Genomic DNA, 17,346 nt, shown 5'->3' on the forward strand with positions numbered 1-17,346 from the left:
TTGAAAGCCTAGAGACAATAGCTGATTTTTCAGGATAGATGGAGAACTTAAATAGGTTGATTAGCTTCAAAGAGATTGAAAATGTGACTAAGAGATACCATTAAAAAAGTTGTGGATGATCAAGAACTGATTTCTAACTTTTAGAAAACAGATGAACCCAAGCCTGTTTAAATTAATTGAGGTTATAGAGAGAAAATTGCAAAACTCCCCAGTTCATTTTATGAAACCATGATTTAATGACAGAACCCAACAGAAGTTACAGAGAAGGAAACCTGACACCAATTTTCTTATATACATTGATGTCAAAATCATAAATATTAGTAAACAAAATTCAGCAGTGTATCAAAACTGATAAGCAATTATCATCAAATAGTTTTCATTTCAAAAATGAAAGAATGGTTCCTATCAGAAAATCTATTAAATCACTACATCAATAAAGAGAAAACCATATGATCACATCATTCAATGCTGAAAAAGCTCTTGGCAAACTTCAGTTGTCATTCATTAAAAAAGCTTAAAGAATAGAAAAATCTACTTGAATTTCACCTAAATGTTTTTAACTGAGCACCTATCGTGTACCAGGTAATGTTTTACATTCTGGCATTATATTTGCATGCTAAGTTGTTTCAGTCATGTCCGACTTTGTGCTACCTTATGGACTGAAGCCCACCGGGCTTCTCTGTCCATGGGATTCTCCAGGCAAGAATACTGGAGTGGGTTGCTATCCCTTCTCCAGAGGATCTTCCCAAGCCAGGGATCAAACCCGCATCTCTTATGTCTCCTGTGTTGACAGTCGGGTTCTTTACCACTAGTGCTACCAAAGTTCTACATGCTGGGGTTATAGCAGTTAACAAAACAAAATAACAAACCCTTTTTTCATGGAACTTACATTAGCATTTGGGAGTTACCCATAAAAAAAGGAGACAAGTTAAATGTCTATTTTGTCAGGTAGTAATAAGTGCTAAGGGCTTCCCTGGTGGCTCAGACGGGAAAGAATCTGCCTGCCATGCAGGAAACCTGGATTTGATCCCTGAGTTGGGAAGATCCCCTGGAGAAGGGCATGGCATCTCCCTCCAGTATTCTTGCCTGGAGAATCCCCATGCACAGAGGAGTCTGGCAGGCTGCAGTCCACGGAGTCACAAAGAGTGGAACACGATTGAGCGTCTAAACAGAGCGCAATAAATGCTAAAGAGAGAAAGCAGAAAATAGGTAGTTGCCAAGACCTGGGGTGTAGGAACAGAAGGAAGTCTTCATCCTTAAGGTGACAATTTGAGCAGAGCCCTGTGGGAAAGCAACAGCAAGTGAACGAAACACAAAAATTCCTGCCTTCACAAATCTGTACTAAATTGAAAAAAAAAATAGTATATTAGGAGGTTATAAACATGGAAAAAAGAAAGATCAGAAGAATGAAGGGGACCATGACCTAGGAGATTTTGAGGGGCAGGTTGTATTAGTAGTTAAATAGAGTGGTCAGGGTATGCTTCATTGAGAAGGTGAGGTCTGAGGAAAGTCTTGAAGAAGGTGAGGGACTTAGCTAAGTGGATATCTGGGGAGTGTTCCAGGCAGAGGAAACGGCCTCTGTAAAGATGCCAGTGAGGAGATGCGTGGCCTAGGCAAGCAATTGCAAAAAGGTCAGTGGGGCTGAAATAGGATAGACATGGGAGTAAAAGTCAGCTACCCTATTTTATGTAGGGCCTTGCAGACCATCATAAGAGCTATTTAAAAGTTAGTTTAAGGGAGACTTTTCTGGTGGTTCTGTAGCTAGGACTCCATGCTCCCAATGGAGGGAGCTGGGATTTTATCACTGGTCAGGGAACTAGTTCCCACATGCCACAACTAAGACCTCATGCAGCCAAATAAATGATAAATATGCTTTAAAGTTAGTTTAATAATTTTAATAAGGCAGACACCCTTATAACTATCACCAATATCATGAAATTGGACTATGTTAGTCAGTCCAGAAGCCTTTCCATGTACCCTAACTCAAATCTTCTCTTTCCCCACCAGACTATCCACTACTCTGGCACTTCTGTAGAAATCACCTTCTTTTGTTCCTTTATAGTTTTATCACCCAAATATGCATCGCTATATATTATAGCCTCACTCATTAAAAATAATTTAACGTATCTTTTAAGTTTCTTTTAATCTAAAGGTTTCCAGGGAGTTCTCTGGTTGTTCAGTGGTTAGGACTCTGTGCTTTCACTGCAGTGGCCCGGGTTCAGTCCCTGGTCAGGGAACTAAGAACCTGCAAATGGTGTGGCATGCCAAAAACATTCTTTACCATACATTTTATTTTTTGAAGAGCTTGAGTCATTTAGCCTGTAAAGTTACTAATCTGAATTTTGATGATTGCAAAATTTTTTCAGTCAAACTGCTGATTATTCAGTATATTCTTTTTTTTAATGGTACTGTGGTTTATCATTTTATTTATTTATTTTTGGCTGTGCTGGGTCTTCGCTGATGCTCAGGCTTTTTTCTCATTGCAGTGCACGGGCTGCTCACTGTGCTGGCTTCTCGTTGCAGAGCACAGGCTCTATGCGAGGGCTCAATAGTTGTGGTGCACAGGCTGAGTTGCTCCACGGCATGTGGGATCTTCCTGGGCCAGGAACAGAATCTGTGTCTTCAGCATCGGCAGGCAGATTCTTTAGTGCTGAGCTCCCAGGAAAGCCCCAACATATTATTCTGATTCTGTACTTTGTGCAAATTGGCAGCTGAATCCAAAGGCTCATGTTTTATTGTTTAGTATTTCTTCTATTTCGTTTTTTAAATTAATTTAAAATTGGAAAGCATTTAAGTCTTTTGGAAACATTATTCTATTTCACTTTTAATATTTTTTAAGAGTATCATATTTATTTTTCTTTCAAGATTAGTCTTCATTTATGAAATTATCTTTTTTCATTTCTGATTTTCCCAAGTTCTGTCACTTCATTTCTGAGTTTTTATACTTACGATTTATGTTGTTCTTTCTTATTTTATATCATTTTCTTAATGTCTTTTAGCTGTTTAAAAATAGTAAGTTATGAGGTGTATATATATGCACACACACACACACACATAAATGGCTGAGTCCCTTTGCTGCCCACCTGAAACTGTTACAACATTGTTAATCAGCCATACTCCAATACAAAATAAAAAATTTTTAAAAATGCAAAAAAATTTGTGTTTATGCTAAGAAAGAACTTCTGGTGGTCCAGTGGCTAAGATGCCACACTCCTATTGCAGGGGCGTCCAGGATTCACTCCCTGGTCAGGGAACTAGATCCCGCATGCTGCATCCTGGCACAACCAAGTAAATCTTTTTTAAAAAATAAAATAGTAAGTTACAGTTTTAGTATTTTGTGGCCATGTCTTTCTGACGGCTTTTCCTTATACATAGGGATGTTATTTCCTTTTTTCCTTATAATTAAAAAAACCCTTGAGATTTGGTCTTGTATTTTCTTGTTGTTCATTTGTACATAAAAATAATTTTCTTAAACTTTTAGAAGGAGTAATCGTTCAGGATATCTTTATCAATTGCACAGATCACCCTCTTCTCATTTTTTGGTAAAGTATTAAATAATATGATGACTTGCTTTACTGAGATTCCTGGCTCTGTACCCCTCTGTCAAAGGTATCTGAACTTGCTCACTCCTTTGTCTCTGTCCCTATTCTAATTCTTCTCCAGAAGTTTCCCTTCAGTGTGGTGCCCCATCTTGGATAGGAGCTTTGGCTGGTTGGTTTTAAGAGTTCATTTTTCCCAGCCTACTGATCCCTTTCTCAACTTACGAGGGCCTCTTACTCTCATCTTTTGGTTTGGGTGAAACCCCTTCCGCTTTAGTGTTTTCAGACTGGTCTGTTCTGGTTTTCAGAGTACAGCTATCTCTCATATGCCATGTTGCTTCCCTCTCTTTCCTCCCACAGAAACATTCCTTCCGTGCAGTACTGTGGCTGTGCTGGCCATTTCCACACTTGAATTTGGGGGTTTGTGGGGCTACTTTGTCACCTAGTTTTGTTTTAAATGTTGGTTATGAGGTTTTGATTTTGCTATCTGGTTTCTTTGTTTTTAGAGAACATTTGGCAAGATGAAACAATATTCTGTGGTTTCTCAGATTCCCTGTCATGTTCTGGATGTGGATTTGGAATACTTGACATTGGTGGGGTGGGGGCGGGTGGAGTTTGCAGGATTTTGAGTAGAGGAGTGACAAGATCTGCCTTGTATTTTTAAAGGCTCTGTATGCTTGTGTGATGAAAATAGATCACAGAGACATAAAGGAAGAAGCAGGGAGACCAGTAGAATAATACGGTAGAAATCCAGGCAAGAGACAGTGTTGGCTTGAATCAGGGGAGTAGCAGTGACATTAATGAGAAGTGATCATATTTGGATACATTTTGAAGGATAGTTGACAAGCTTTTCTGATGAAGTGGATGTGGAGTATGAGAGAAAGAGAGTAGTCAAAAGACAACTCCACTTTTACTTTGTGTTATCCTGCACAGCCAGAAGAATAGAGCTGCTTTTAACTGAGATGGGGAGGGCTGTGGGCATAGTAGATTTGGGAGGTAAGAGGAGGAGTTCAGTTTGGACTATGTTGAACTTGAGATAATAATTAGACTTCGGAGTGAATCTTCATGATCCTACGCATCCCACTATTACATGGGCTTAAAAAAGAAAGATGGTTTATCATAGAAAAGGGGAAGATGCTGAGAAGTCAGATGAGAATGTATTAATAAAAATCACACTTAATCATATCTCATTTGCAGCATTTTACTGTGCTTCTATGCATATATGTAAAACACGCATATATTAATTTTAACACATTTTTACAAAATTTAATTTCTGTTGTGTACACATTTAAAAATCCACTTTCACAAGACATAACCTGAGCACTTTCTAAGAGTGAAATAGAACTTTGAAAACATGACTTTTAATGGTGTTTCATCTTTTTACTCTAATAAGTCTAGCTGTGTGGACTGTTACTCTTTTACCCATTCTGTTTTGCATGTCCATTCCAGCCCTGATGCTTTAGTCCAGAGGATTTAGTTTCCTGTAGTAGTTGCTGCATATCATAATTCAGACCTGTGGTTTGGCAGCCTGCCTAGCTGTAGTGTTTAACTAAGATGTGTGGAAGCTCCATGCTTTTAAAATGAGTGCCTTGGAGAATAATGTTCACCTCAGTCATTCAAGACTTTGGCACTGTCCCCATTCCCCAAGGAAGAGTGCCTTCCACTGTGAATGCTGCACAGTAGGGGAGCCTGGACACTTAGGACTCCTGCTTCAAGCTCCTTGCCTGCAGATTCACAGATATCTTGCCTTGCCTTGCAGTGCTGTGCCTGGGATGTAGATGTTGAAATATATATCTGTCAGGCTCTGTTTTATGGTCCCTGTGAGACTAGAGGGTATGGGAGTGATAACTAGTTTATACTCAGATATTCTTCAGGCCTAAGTGTTAACTTCTGGAAGGACTGAAGGAGTAAAGGAGATTGGGTGAACTCCATCCAGCCTGCAGATTGTTGTCTGGAGAAGAATATTCGATTCTTTGGAGGAAGTTCATAGCTCTCAAATAACTGTTTTCTTTTTACAAATATTTATTTATGTTTTTATTTATTTATGCTTGGCTGCTCTGGGTCTCTCATTGCTGTGCACAGGCTTTCTCTAGTTGCAGCAAGCAGGGGCTACTCTCTAGTTGTGGTGTGTGGGCTTCTCCTTGCCGTGGCTTCCCTTGGTACAGAACACGGGGACTAGATGATGGGCTTCAGCAGTAGTAGCACCCGGGCTTAGTTGGAGTCTTCCCAAACCTGGGATTGAACCCCCGTCCCCGATGCTGGCAGGCAGATTCTTCATCACTGGACCACCAAGGAAGTCCTAACTGTATCCTGTTGAACAGAGAATGACAAACTTCTGTAAAGGACCAGACGTTTTTGCCTTTTTGGGCCATATGATTTCTCTCGTGACTGTTCAGCTTTGATGTCAGCACAAAAGCAGCCGTAGATGGTATAGAAGCGGGCGGATGTGGCTTTGTCCCAATAATACTTTTATTTGTAAAACAAAAAGCAGGCCAGATTTGGGTCATAGTTTGCCAGTCTGTGCTTCTGAACAGTGTTTTACAAACTGTGTCTCTACCTACTAGTGGTCATTATCTCCAATCTCTGAGGATCAGAGTTTCATAGATCACAAAGCTAGAGCACACAGGCCCAACTTCCAGGTCCACATTCTCCCCGTTACGTCTTGCTGCCTCTTAGAAAAAAAGGCAGACTAAATACCTAGAAACCATGGGAAGAAAGAAAAAAATGAGCCAAAAGGCTTGATTTGGAACTACAAAGCAATTCTCTGAGTTTAAGAGTGGGAAGTTTGTGTGGCTCCCCAACCGGCAGTGACCTGGAGGATTGGGATCACACTTTCTCTTGTTTTTCAGTTTGTTTCCTATTTTACTTTACCCTGTCCTATTCATCACACAACAAATGTGTTTCTTGAATCTGGTAAGTACAGAGTAAACGGTGTGTTTCTTTCCTGCCCTGTCTCCCTCCCCACCCAAAAGCTGCTCCAAATACATCCTTAGCTCTCCTGTGTCGCTCTCTAATGCACTAGGCTCTCGTGTGTGAAAGCTGATGTGGTCCTTTTTGAGGAAGACTGTTCCCTGAGACCGCCACCTGCCACAGACCCTCCGTGCCCTTAAGATACAGTCTTAGATTGGGGTTCATTAATTTTTTCTGCAAAGGGCTGGATAATAAATATTTGAAGTCTGGGGAATTGTATGGTCTTTTTTTTTCCTTTTTTTTAAATGTTTGGCTGCTCTGGGTCCTCATTGCCACGCACAGGCTTTCTCTAGTTGAATTGAGACAAGCCGGGGCTACTCTGTAGTTGTGGGGTGTGGGCTGTTCCTTGCAGTGCTTCTGTCGTTGCGAGCGCGGGCTGAGGGATTGTGAGTCACGGGCTGCAGTGCTGACGGAGCAGCTGTGGTGCATGGCGCCACTGTTAGTGGCAGTAGCTGTCTCGCGGCCTCAGGATCAGCTTGGACCAGAGATCAAACCCGTGTCCCCCGCGTGGGCAGGCGGATTCTTAACCAGGGCACACCACGGGGAAGGCCCACCACAAGGGCTTTACCTCAGCTACTCAGCTCTGCCGTTGTGGCACAGAAGCAGCCGTGGACAGTATGTAAACGAATGAGTGTGGCTGTGTTCTGGTAAAACTTTAGAAATTTGAATTTCATATGATTTTCACATGTTATAAAATATACTTTTGATTTTTTTAAAAAACCGTTTAAAGTATAAAGCCCTTCGTAACTTGAAGGACAGATAAAAATAGGCAGTAGGACTGGATTTGGGCTGTGACCCATAGATTACGAACATTTGCCCTAGCTATTGGTAATTTATGCTGACTCATGTCCCACTCCAGGAGAAGAATGGCCTAGTTCTGTTATCTACATTCCCATAATATGATTTCTAACCTCTGACATCACATTTATCATGCTGCATATTAACCATGTATATGTTTATCTCTCTTAACAGACTCAGCTTCTTGAGAAGAGGGCCATGACCTAGTCATGTCATGTTTGCATCCTTAATATCTAACACTTGACACATAGTGGGCTCAAAAAATATTTAATTTGAATTTTATGCTCAATCAACGTAAAATGCCTTTCAGTTCAGTTCAGTCGCTCAGTTGTGTCCGACTCTTTGTGACCCCATGAATTGCAGCACGCCAGGCCTCCCTGTCCATCACCAACTCCCAGAGTTTACTCAGACTCATGCCCATCGAGTCGGTGATGCCATCCAGCCATCTCATCCTCTGTCGTCCCCTTCTCCTCCTGCCCTCAAGCCCTCCCAGTGTCAGGGTCTTTTCCAATGAATCAACTCTTCACATGAGGTGGCCAGAGTACTGGAGTTTCAGCTTCAGCATCAGTCCTTCCAATGAACACCTAGGACTGATCTCCTTTAGGGTGGATTGGTTGGATCTCCTTGCAGTCCAAGGGACTCTCAGGAGTCTTCTCCAACACCATAGTTCAAAGCATCAATTCTTCAGTGCTCAGCTTTCTTCACAGTCCAACTCTCACATCCATACATGACCACTGGAAAAACCATAGCCTTGGCCAGACGGACCTTTGTTGGCAAAGTAATGTCTCTGCTTTTTAATATTCTATCCAGGATGGTCATAACTTTCCTTCCAAGGAGTAAGCGTCTTTTAATTTCATGGCTGCAATCACCATCTGCAGTGATTTTGGAGCCCCAAAAAATAAAGTCTGACACTGTTTCTACTGTCTCCCCATCTATTTCCCATGAGGTTATGGGACCAGATGCCATGATCTTAGTTTTCTGAATGTTAAGCTTTAAGCCAACTTTTTCACTCTCCTCTTTCACTTTCATCAAGAGGCTTTTTAGTTCCTCTTCACTTTCTGTCATAAGGGTGGTGTCATCTGCATATCTGAGGTTACTGATATTTCTCCCAGCAATCTTGATTCCAGCTTCTGCTTCTTCCAGCCCAGCGTTTCTCATGATGTACTCTGCATATAAGTTAAATAAGCAGGGTGACAATATACAGTCTTGACGTACTCCTTTTCCTATTTGGAACCAGTCTGTTGTTCCATGTCCAGTTCTAACTGTTGCTTCCTGACCTGCATATAGGTTTCTCAAGAGGCAGGTGAGGTGGTCTGGTATTCTCATCTCTTGAAGAATTTTCCAGAGTTCATTGTGATCCACACAGTCGAAGGCTTTCGCGTAGTCAGTAAAGCAGAAATAGATGTTTTTCTGCAACTCTCTTGCTTTTTTGATGATCCAGCGGATATTGGCAATTTGATCTCTGGTTCCTCTGCCTTTTCTAAAACCAGCTTGAACATCTGGAAGTTCTCCGTTCACGTTATTGTTGAAGCCTGGCTTTGAGAATTTTGAGCATTACTTTACTAGCATGTGAGATGAATGTAATTGTGCGGTAGTTTGAGCATTCTTTGGGATTGCCTTTCTTAGGGATTGGAATGAAAACTGACCTTTGCCAGTCCTGTGGCCACTGCTGAGTTTTCCAAGTTTGCTGGCATATTGAGTGCAGCACTTTCACAGCATCATGTTTCAGGATTTGAAATAGCTCAACTGAAATTCCATCACATCCACTGGCTTTGTTCATAGTGATGCTTCCTAAGGCCCACTTGACTTCACATTCCAGGATGTCTGGCTCTAGGTGAGTGATAACACTGTTGTGATTATCTGGGTCGTGAAGATCTTTTTTGTACAGTTCTTCTGTGTATTCTTGCCACCTCTTCTTAATATCTTCTGCTTCTGTTAGTCCATACCATTTCTGTCCTTTATCAAACCCATCTTTGCGTGAAATGTTCCCTTGGTATCTCGAATTTTGTTGAAGAGATCTCTAGTCTTTCCCATTCTGTTGTTTTCCTCTATTTCTTTGCATTGATCACTGAGGAAGGCTTTCTTATCTCTCCTGGCTGCTCCCTTAAAGAGAAACACCTGATCACTATGCAACTTCCCAAGTTCTTCTCCTTAAGAAGTTATAGCAACTGCATTCATTACTAATGGAGCTTGTGACTCAGTGGTTACATAACAAAAAGCCTTTTCATTTTAGAATTCTCTCTGTCAGACACGAGATGGTTGAACTTTATCTGTAAATCATTTATGTAATCATAATAAATAATGACTTTCACTTTTCTTCTGATTCAGTGCTACAATCTGGATACAAAAATAATAATAGCTGTTTTTTACTGAATGCATACTACATTTCAGTCTGAGTCAGCTCTAGGTTTCCTTTAGACTTTTGGAAACTTCCTGACTACTAAAAAATTATCTCTTCTCCTTTGTTCCCTACATCTGAAATGAAACTAAGCAGTAATACCTAACTTTTCCTCTATGTTGTCTGTTGTAAGGAATAATACTGTTGTACATTCATTCCTTCAAGTCAAATATGAATTCATCTAGACTCCTTTCTCTCCTCCCCATATCTAATTAGCCACTGTCTTATCAGTTTAAAAAATCTGTGCAGATTTTTTTCTTTCCATCTCTATGTCATTTACAGTAGTTGAAGCTTTAATCATTTCTCAGTTCTTTCAATATATAGTTGAATGTCTTCACTGGTTTTTCTGACTGCAGTTACCCCTTCCTTTAATCTACTCTTCCCATAGTTATCAATATTGAATGCAGATAAGGATGATCTGGTCTTGTCAGTTCTGTAATAAAATCTGGTCTTGTCAGTTAGGTAATAAAAACCCTTCTATCATTCCCCATTATTTTCAAGATAAAGCCAACTTCCCAGTCACGACATACAAGACCCTATGTACGACTTCATTGGTTAACACAGATGTGTTTTAGAATTCAGAAGTTTTTGGGCTCTAGAAAGTCATATGATGTACATAACACATAACATCCTCTGTGCGTTCTGGGTCAGCACTCTGTAATCAAGTACATATTTCTGCATCAAAGACTGATTGTTTACACCAAGAAGAATAAGTACTATAAATAGATTCTTACCAGTTCAGGTTATGTTTTGCTGCCATATGAGTTACAGGAAAATGTTTAGTTTGGGGAACTTTTTGGATTTCAGAATTTTGGATAAGAGACTGTGGCCCTATATACCCAGGGGTCTGTTGGAGCTGGATTGCCTCAGCTGTTTGTTGTTCAGTCGCTGAGTCATGTCTATGTCTGCCTCTTTGCGACCCCATGGGCTGCAGCACGCCAGGCTTCTCTGTCCTGGAGCTTGCTCAAACTCATGTCCATTGAGTCGGTGATGCCATCCAACCATCTTGTCCTCTGTTGTCCCCTTCTCCTCCCACCTTCAATCTTTCCCAGCATAGAGAAACCTTTTTTGTGCATCTCTTCTCAACTCTGTGGTTGATGATATTATGTTGGTAGCTTCAAATTAGCCATAGTGGGAGTATTTACACCACTGTGTGCATATGTGTTCATTGTCGCTCAGTTGTATCCAGCTCTGTGACCCAATGGACTGTAGCCCACCAGGTTTCTCTCTCCGTGTGATTATCCAGAGTGGGTTGGAGCGGGTTGCTAATTCCTCCTCCAGGGGACCTTCCCTACCCAGGGATCCAACCGACGTCTCCTGCTTCTCTTCTTTGGCAGGCGGATTCTTTACCACTGAGCCACCTGGGAAGCCCTTTTTAATAAAACCTTGCCCTGCATTATAGTCTGGTGGAAGGATAAGATAGCTGGACAAGGAAGCCAGCTACTTAAATGCAGGAAAATTAGGAGGCTTTTGTAGCAATCTGGGTGAGAAATGATGGTGACATGAACTAAGGTTAGTGGTGGTAAGACTAGTGGGAGAGATTTTCCTATTCAAAGATAGAGCCTCCAGCACTTGAATAATTTGGGAGTGATCTTGCTTTCTCCCTGTCCCGTCCGAGATCTCTGGGTTTGCTTTGTAGACAGGTGGTGGTGCCATTTATCAAGATAAGATGTACATGTCTCGTGCATCCAACCTGGGCTGGTGATCTGTTTCACCCTTGATAGTATACTTGTTTCAATGCTGTGCACTGGGAAGACCCAGAGGGATGGGATGGAGAGGGAGAGGGGAGGGTGGATCCGGATGGGGAACACATGTAAATCCATGGCTGATTCATGTCAGTGTATGGCAAAAACCACTACCATATTGTAAAGTAATTAGCCTCCAACTGATAAAAATAAATGGAAAAAAAAAGATAAGATGTACATGAAGAGGAGTAGATTTTGAACAGAAGATGAGGGGTCCAGTTTTGGACCATCTTAGTGTTTGGGTGTGTGCAGGGTATATGGGTAGGGTGACCGTATAATATATCATACAAACTTGGATATTTATGGGTGTGAGTGTCATGTGCTGTTCATTATTAAGCTGGGGGCAATTGATATAAATTGGACCTGTCCTAGACATACTAGGATGTTCTTCACTCAGGTAAAAAATATCAAAAAAAGATCATAGAGGTGAAGCCATACCGGGAAAATATATAGAGTGAAGAGAGCAGTGGAGTCCTGGAGAAATGTTTGAGAGAGAAAAAAGAAGGTGGCCATCAAGGCAGGGAGGAAACCTGGATCAAGTAGCCTCACAGAATCCCAAGGAAGAATCATTTTATTTTCTCTTGTGTATTTTTGAAGGAGTGTAGCCCCTTTGAGGGATTCTTCATTAGATAATGTTTATCTTCAGTGAGAGATTGAAAACTTAAAGGAAAAGATTTTTTTAACCATTTATTAGAATACTGTGTTTGAATGACTTCTAATGTATTATGATATTAATATAAAACTCTTTTAGGCATTTTTTTTTTGCCACTTTTGTTTGATAGTCATTAGGCCAAAATCTCCTAGTTCAGATACAATTTAAATACAGATGTCTTTATATATTATATTTTGCACTAATATTATGAGTGTTTGGTCAAACATAGTATCACTATAGACTTAAAGTAAATTTCTAGGTCAAGAGTTAGCATTTATTTTGTAATAGTAAAAGTTATAAAAGCACTTTTCTTCCTTATAAAATAGAGTTCTTTAGAAAATCAACAGAAAAATAAGACATAGGAATCTTTTGCATTGTTAGTGAATAGTGGTTGACTATTTTCCCCCTCATATTTTATTATGAAGAATTTCAAACATACAAAAAACTGAAAGAATTATATCCACTAGCTACAATTAACATTTTGCTGTATTTACTTTTTCACATAATATGTCCATCTTTCTGTCCCTTTGGTCATCTTTCAATCAAGCCATCTTATTTACCTGTGTTTTTTAAATGTATTTCAAGTAAGGTGATCAGCTGTTTTTCTGAGCATCTTATGTTATTTTTTTCTGAATGTTGTAATTAAAGTGTCAATAATACATTTTGTGCAGATGTTTTCAGCTGACCCTTTTTCCTATTTCTAGAAATCTGAGATTGCCAATAATTGCTGTCAAATTGAGAACATTAAAAAAAATGTCTAGTAAATAATGTTAAGCCTGAAAAATGTGCTCTTTTTCAATAGCTTTATAATCCAGAGACTTGTAATTTTTAAAGTCATCAAAAATAATTTCCAATACTGTTTTTGATACTCTAAATACATATTTATTCACATTATATTGTTTTCAGAGTGGAGAGATCTACAGACCAAGTCATCAAGCCAGTCAATATGGGAGCTCTATCAAAATGGGTTGGGAAGATACCTTCAGATGTTTTACAAGACATGGCAGTGATTGCACCCATGCTTGCCAAACTTGGATATGACCCATATGCCAATCCACCTAACTATGGAAAACCTGATCCCAAAATTCTTGAAAACACCAGAAGGGTAAGTGAGAACTTGAAAGTGAATTGAGAAAACTGGGTATGGAATTTGGATCCGGGAAAGTTTTTTCTTGTTTTATTTCTTGCTTTTTTTATGACCAGAAAATTATTTTAAATTAGAAAAATCCTTTTTGTAAAATGCTTCATTGTCAGAAATCTTCCACTGAATTTTAAGGATAACTGTGGCTCTTTCCAGGGACTGTGGGGACAATTCTTCAATTTCTTTTTTCCCATTTTCTAAGAATAGTGCTTACTGTTGGAGAGATTTATTCTATTAGCTGATTATCATAAACTGGCCTTAACACCAGGATTGTTAGTGACCTCACTTACAGTTTCTTTTTACTCTGAATCTAATGGCTGCTTTACTTTGGTTAGATGAGGCATGATTTCTTGGCATTTGAAGACTGAGCATTGACTACATGAGAAGAATTATTAGAAATAGGTACAATAAACTACCCTCTGATTGAGAGAAAGTTGCTAGTAAAGTGTTACTACAACTATATCTTTTAATAAATTATGCTCACATCTTTATAATCTTATTTGAGGAAAGTTCAAAATTCAAAAAATCTGAATATATACCTTCCCTCTATAATCTACTTCAAATCAGATCTTAATGTATTTTTTTATTGTGGTAAAATTCAAATAACAAGATTTACCATTTTAACAATTTATACAATTCAGTACATTTGCATTGTTGTATGGCCGTCACCACCATCCACCTCAGACTTTTTTCATCTTTCCAATTTGAAACTACATACTCATTACACATTCCTCCTTTCTCCAGCCCCTGGCAACCATAGTTCTACTTTCAATCTCTAGATTTGGTCTTTTTTGAAACTACAGTTTGAATAAGACAACCATGTTAGTGTAAGTCACTGATAGGCTATTTGATTGTCAAGATTAAAATTTCTTGCCTTTTTCTGGTATTCTCTTTTTATGCAGTGTTCTCCCCTCCCCACAGTCTTACATCATCTTTTTATTCTGTCCTCCTTTTGATACTTTTAGTTGACTAACTTATATTTCATGAGGCTGATTTCCATGTGGATTTTTTACTCTTAGGTATTACTTTTGTTTTCTTTTTTCAAGTCATTAGTGGCTATTTGGAAAGAGCTGTTTTCTTATAAACCATCATATAAGGAGGCAGATATTTTTAGTTTTAAAATTATCTTTATCCTTTTAATATTTTTCATATATAAGCATTATTATAAAATGATAAGCTCAGTTTATAAAACATAAAATTAAAAAGATAGGAAAAAATTCACGTATAATGTTACCACTCAGACAAATGCCATTGTTAGTATTTTGATGAATTTCCCTTTCTTCTGTATATGTTAAACAAAGGTAAGATTACATAACTTTTAATCTTACTTTTGCACACACAAAATCTTGTATCCCACCCTTTCCACTAAGTATTCATGAGCATTTTCTCATTGTGCACATGTTTTTTAACATGCTTTTTCATGGTTGTATAAATAAATCATTATATGAACCACTTTATTTTTTTTTATATGAACCACTTTAAATCCTTTTGAAACAAAGTAGTAAGTGAATGAATGAATGAAAAGAGAATGGATGAATGAGGTTTCCCTAGTTTATGTTATATAATTCATTTCACTGTTTTTCTTTTGTTGTTTACAATTTTCTCTTTGGCAAGCAGTGCTGCAATAAACATCTTTGCGCATACTGCATTTTAGTGGGTTCTTTTTTTAAAGGTTAGAATAATGAGAGTGGAATTAAACTATGTCAGAGTATCTAAAATTTTAAGGTGCATGATATATGTTGATAAATTTTTAAAAATCTTTTGAACTACCAGGGTAATATAGGTGATTTTATTTTATAGATTTTTGCTAATTTTAATAGGTTTCATTGATTAATATAATCGAACATTTCCAGTTAGTACCTACATGCATATATTCTTTTATGAAACTATTTCCTAAGTTTAAAAAAAGTTTTATGTGTGTTAAAATTTTGTTAATTATGTTCTGCTAAAGACAGTACACAGTCCAGCATCCATTATCATAGTCCTTTTTAATCTCTTGGTAATTGGTAATTCATAGCTTTTGCTTTTGTACATACTAAAATGGTTTTTATAAACCAAGGTACATGTATAAATGATATTTAGAGGTTTCCCAAGCAGTAGATATTATAGTTTTCCTACATGTGAGTTGGCTGGTTAGACTGTTCTTGGCTTGCTTGAGTGGTTAAGTAGGGAAGAATGCTGTGGTTTGAATCCTTGTGACTAGACAGTTTGTTTCATACACTTTTGTGGCTTTTGAAGAGTTTCAAAGTATACACTGGAAAAAACCTCCCTCCCCAACCCTGTCTATCTCTAAAGTAACAAGTAATTTTGGGAGAAACAAGATAAAGTGTGAACCATAGTTGCATTTTTGAGCTTTTTGTGATAAAGCATACAAGCCGACATCCTTGTTTTGTGGAGTTTTTCAAAGCTATATATTTTCAAGGCTTTTTTCTGTAAAAGCTCAGATGCTAATATATCCAGCACTGATGATCATGAAGTTTCATAACATAATGCTTAAAAATTGATCTTCACTTGTCAGCTGTGACATGAGATTGACTCCAGAGAAAGAAGATGGCTGGGGAGATTGTGCCCTTTATTTATGGGATGGGAGTAGGGAAAAATTCACGTTTTGACTGGAAATACAGAATCCAAAGTTCTAGGCCTAAAAATTGTGTTTTTCATACAACTTTGGATAGTCTAGAAGCATTGGTGTCTGAGTCAGTGTATTTTGGAGACATGTTGCTCAATTTTGAATAGAAAATCATGTGCTTCATGGCTGCTCTTACTCAGATGGTAAATTGGAAATGAAATGCTAACATATTCCATGTCCTTTCCCATCACTGAGGTGTCTAATCCCAAAATTGTAGCACATTTCAGTAAATAGCGCCCTCTAGGTTACTTTCCCGTAGTCTCCCTCCCCATGTTATGTTCTAGCAATCTCCTTGCCCATGGGTTTTTAATCTTTTTAGATTTATAGACCTTTGAGATCTGATAAAACTATGGGTCCCTGTCTGAGAAATAAGACAACATATATATAGAGAGAATTTTATTCTATAATTTTAATGGATTCATAGATGCCTCTAAAGCTCATCAGAGTAAGAACTTCTGTTTTATAGTCTCCTTGAAAAACTCATTCACTTGTGTGACTTTGATTACAATTTATTTGCTGATTATCATAAATCTGTATCTCCTAGGGTCTCTTTCTTGAGCCCCAAGCTCATTTTTTCCAGCTGCTTTCTGTATCTCTCCACCTGGTTGTTCACAAGGATCTCAAACTCAATGTCCAAAATGAATTTATTGTCCATACCTGTTCCCTGATAGAAGCCAGACAGATTGTTCACTAAACTGAGCAAGAATCTAGAATAGGGGCGGGTTTAGGCTGTGTTTATCTATATTTGCAATGTCTATTTTGAGCCAGGGAGCAGAGTCCTCAGGACACATGGGTCAAGCCCCAAACAGAGCAGTAACAGACCTGGTTACTAAACCTGAAGAGTGAGCTGAAAAGCAAATCCAAGTGTGAATGGAATATCCAGTTGAAAACCAGACTAGATAGTACTAAGGAAGAACAAATAGTGAAATAGAAAAGCACGTATCAGTGTATAGAACCCACAGAGCAAACAAGAAGGAACTTTAATATTAAGTTGGCTGGGAGAGGGAGTTGGTTTATATGCCTGAACCAAACAGTAAGGGCACCCAAAGCCGGTGCTCGGTGACATCCTGGAGGGATAGGGTAGGGAGGGAAGCAGGTGGGGGCTTCAGGATGGAAGGGACACATGTATACCTATGGACAGTTCATATTGATGTATGGCAAATACCATCACAGTATTGTAAAGTAATTATCCTCTAATTAAAATAAATAGTTTTTGTTTTTTTTTTTAAAAAGGACGCACTGAAAAAAAGAGAAGCTACAGCTGTTGGAATGCTCTTGCATTAACGGGAGAGCCTGTAATGCACACCTATGTTTTCCAGTTCTTCTACCCAGCAAAAGCTTCCTCTCTTAGTTTTTCTTATCTCCATGCATAGCATTTCTGTTTGTCTAGTGATCAAAGTTAGGATTACCTAGCTTTGCAGATGACTTGTAATTAATTAATCACCAAGCCCCCTTGATTATATATTTGAAATTA

General features: G+C 38.6%; 1 protein-coding gene across 2 annotated transcripts in view; it reads left to right on the forward strand.

Annotated features, from left to right (window-relative positions):
* The window catches only part of TPST1 (tyrosylprotein sulfotransferase 1), a 102,095-nt gene that overhangs the window by 58,543 nt on the left and 26,206 nt on the right, over positions 1 to 17,346 (forward strand). For both annotated transcript variants that reach the window (XM_043455803.1, XM_043455802.1), the window contains one exon: positions 13,009 to 13,207. In XM_043455803.1, the coding sequence (XP_043311738.1) occupies positions 13,009 to 13,207 (199 nt within the window). The remainder of the gene's footprint in view (positions 1 to 13,008; positions 13,208 to 17,346) is intronic.

Source organism: Cervus canadensis, chromosome 32, assembly GCF_019320065.1.
Source record: "Cervus canadensis isolate Bull #8, Minnesota chromosome 32, ASM1932006v1, whole genome shotgun sequence".
Classification (NCBI taxonomy): domain Eukaryota; kingdom Metazoa; phylum Chordata; class Mammalia; order Artiodactyla; family Cervidae; genus Cervus; species Cervus canadensis.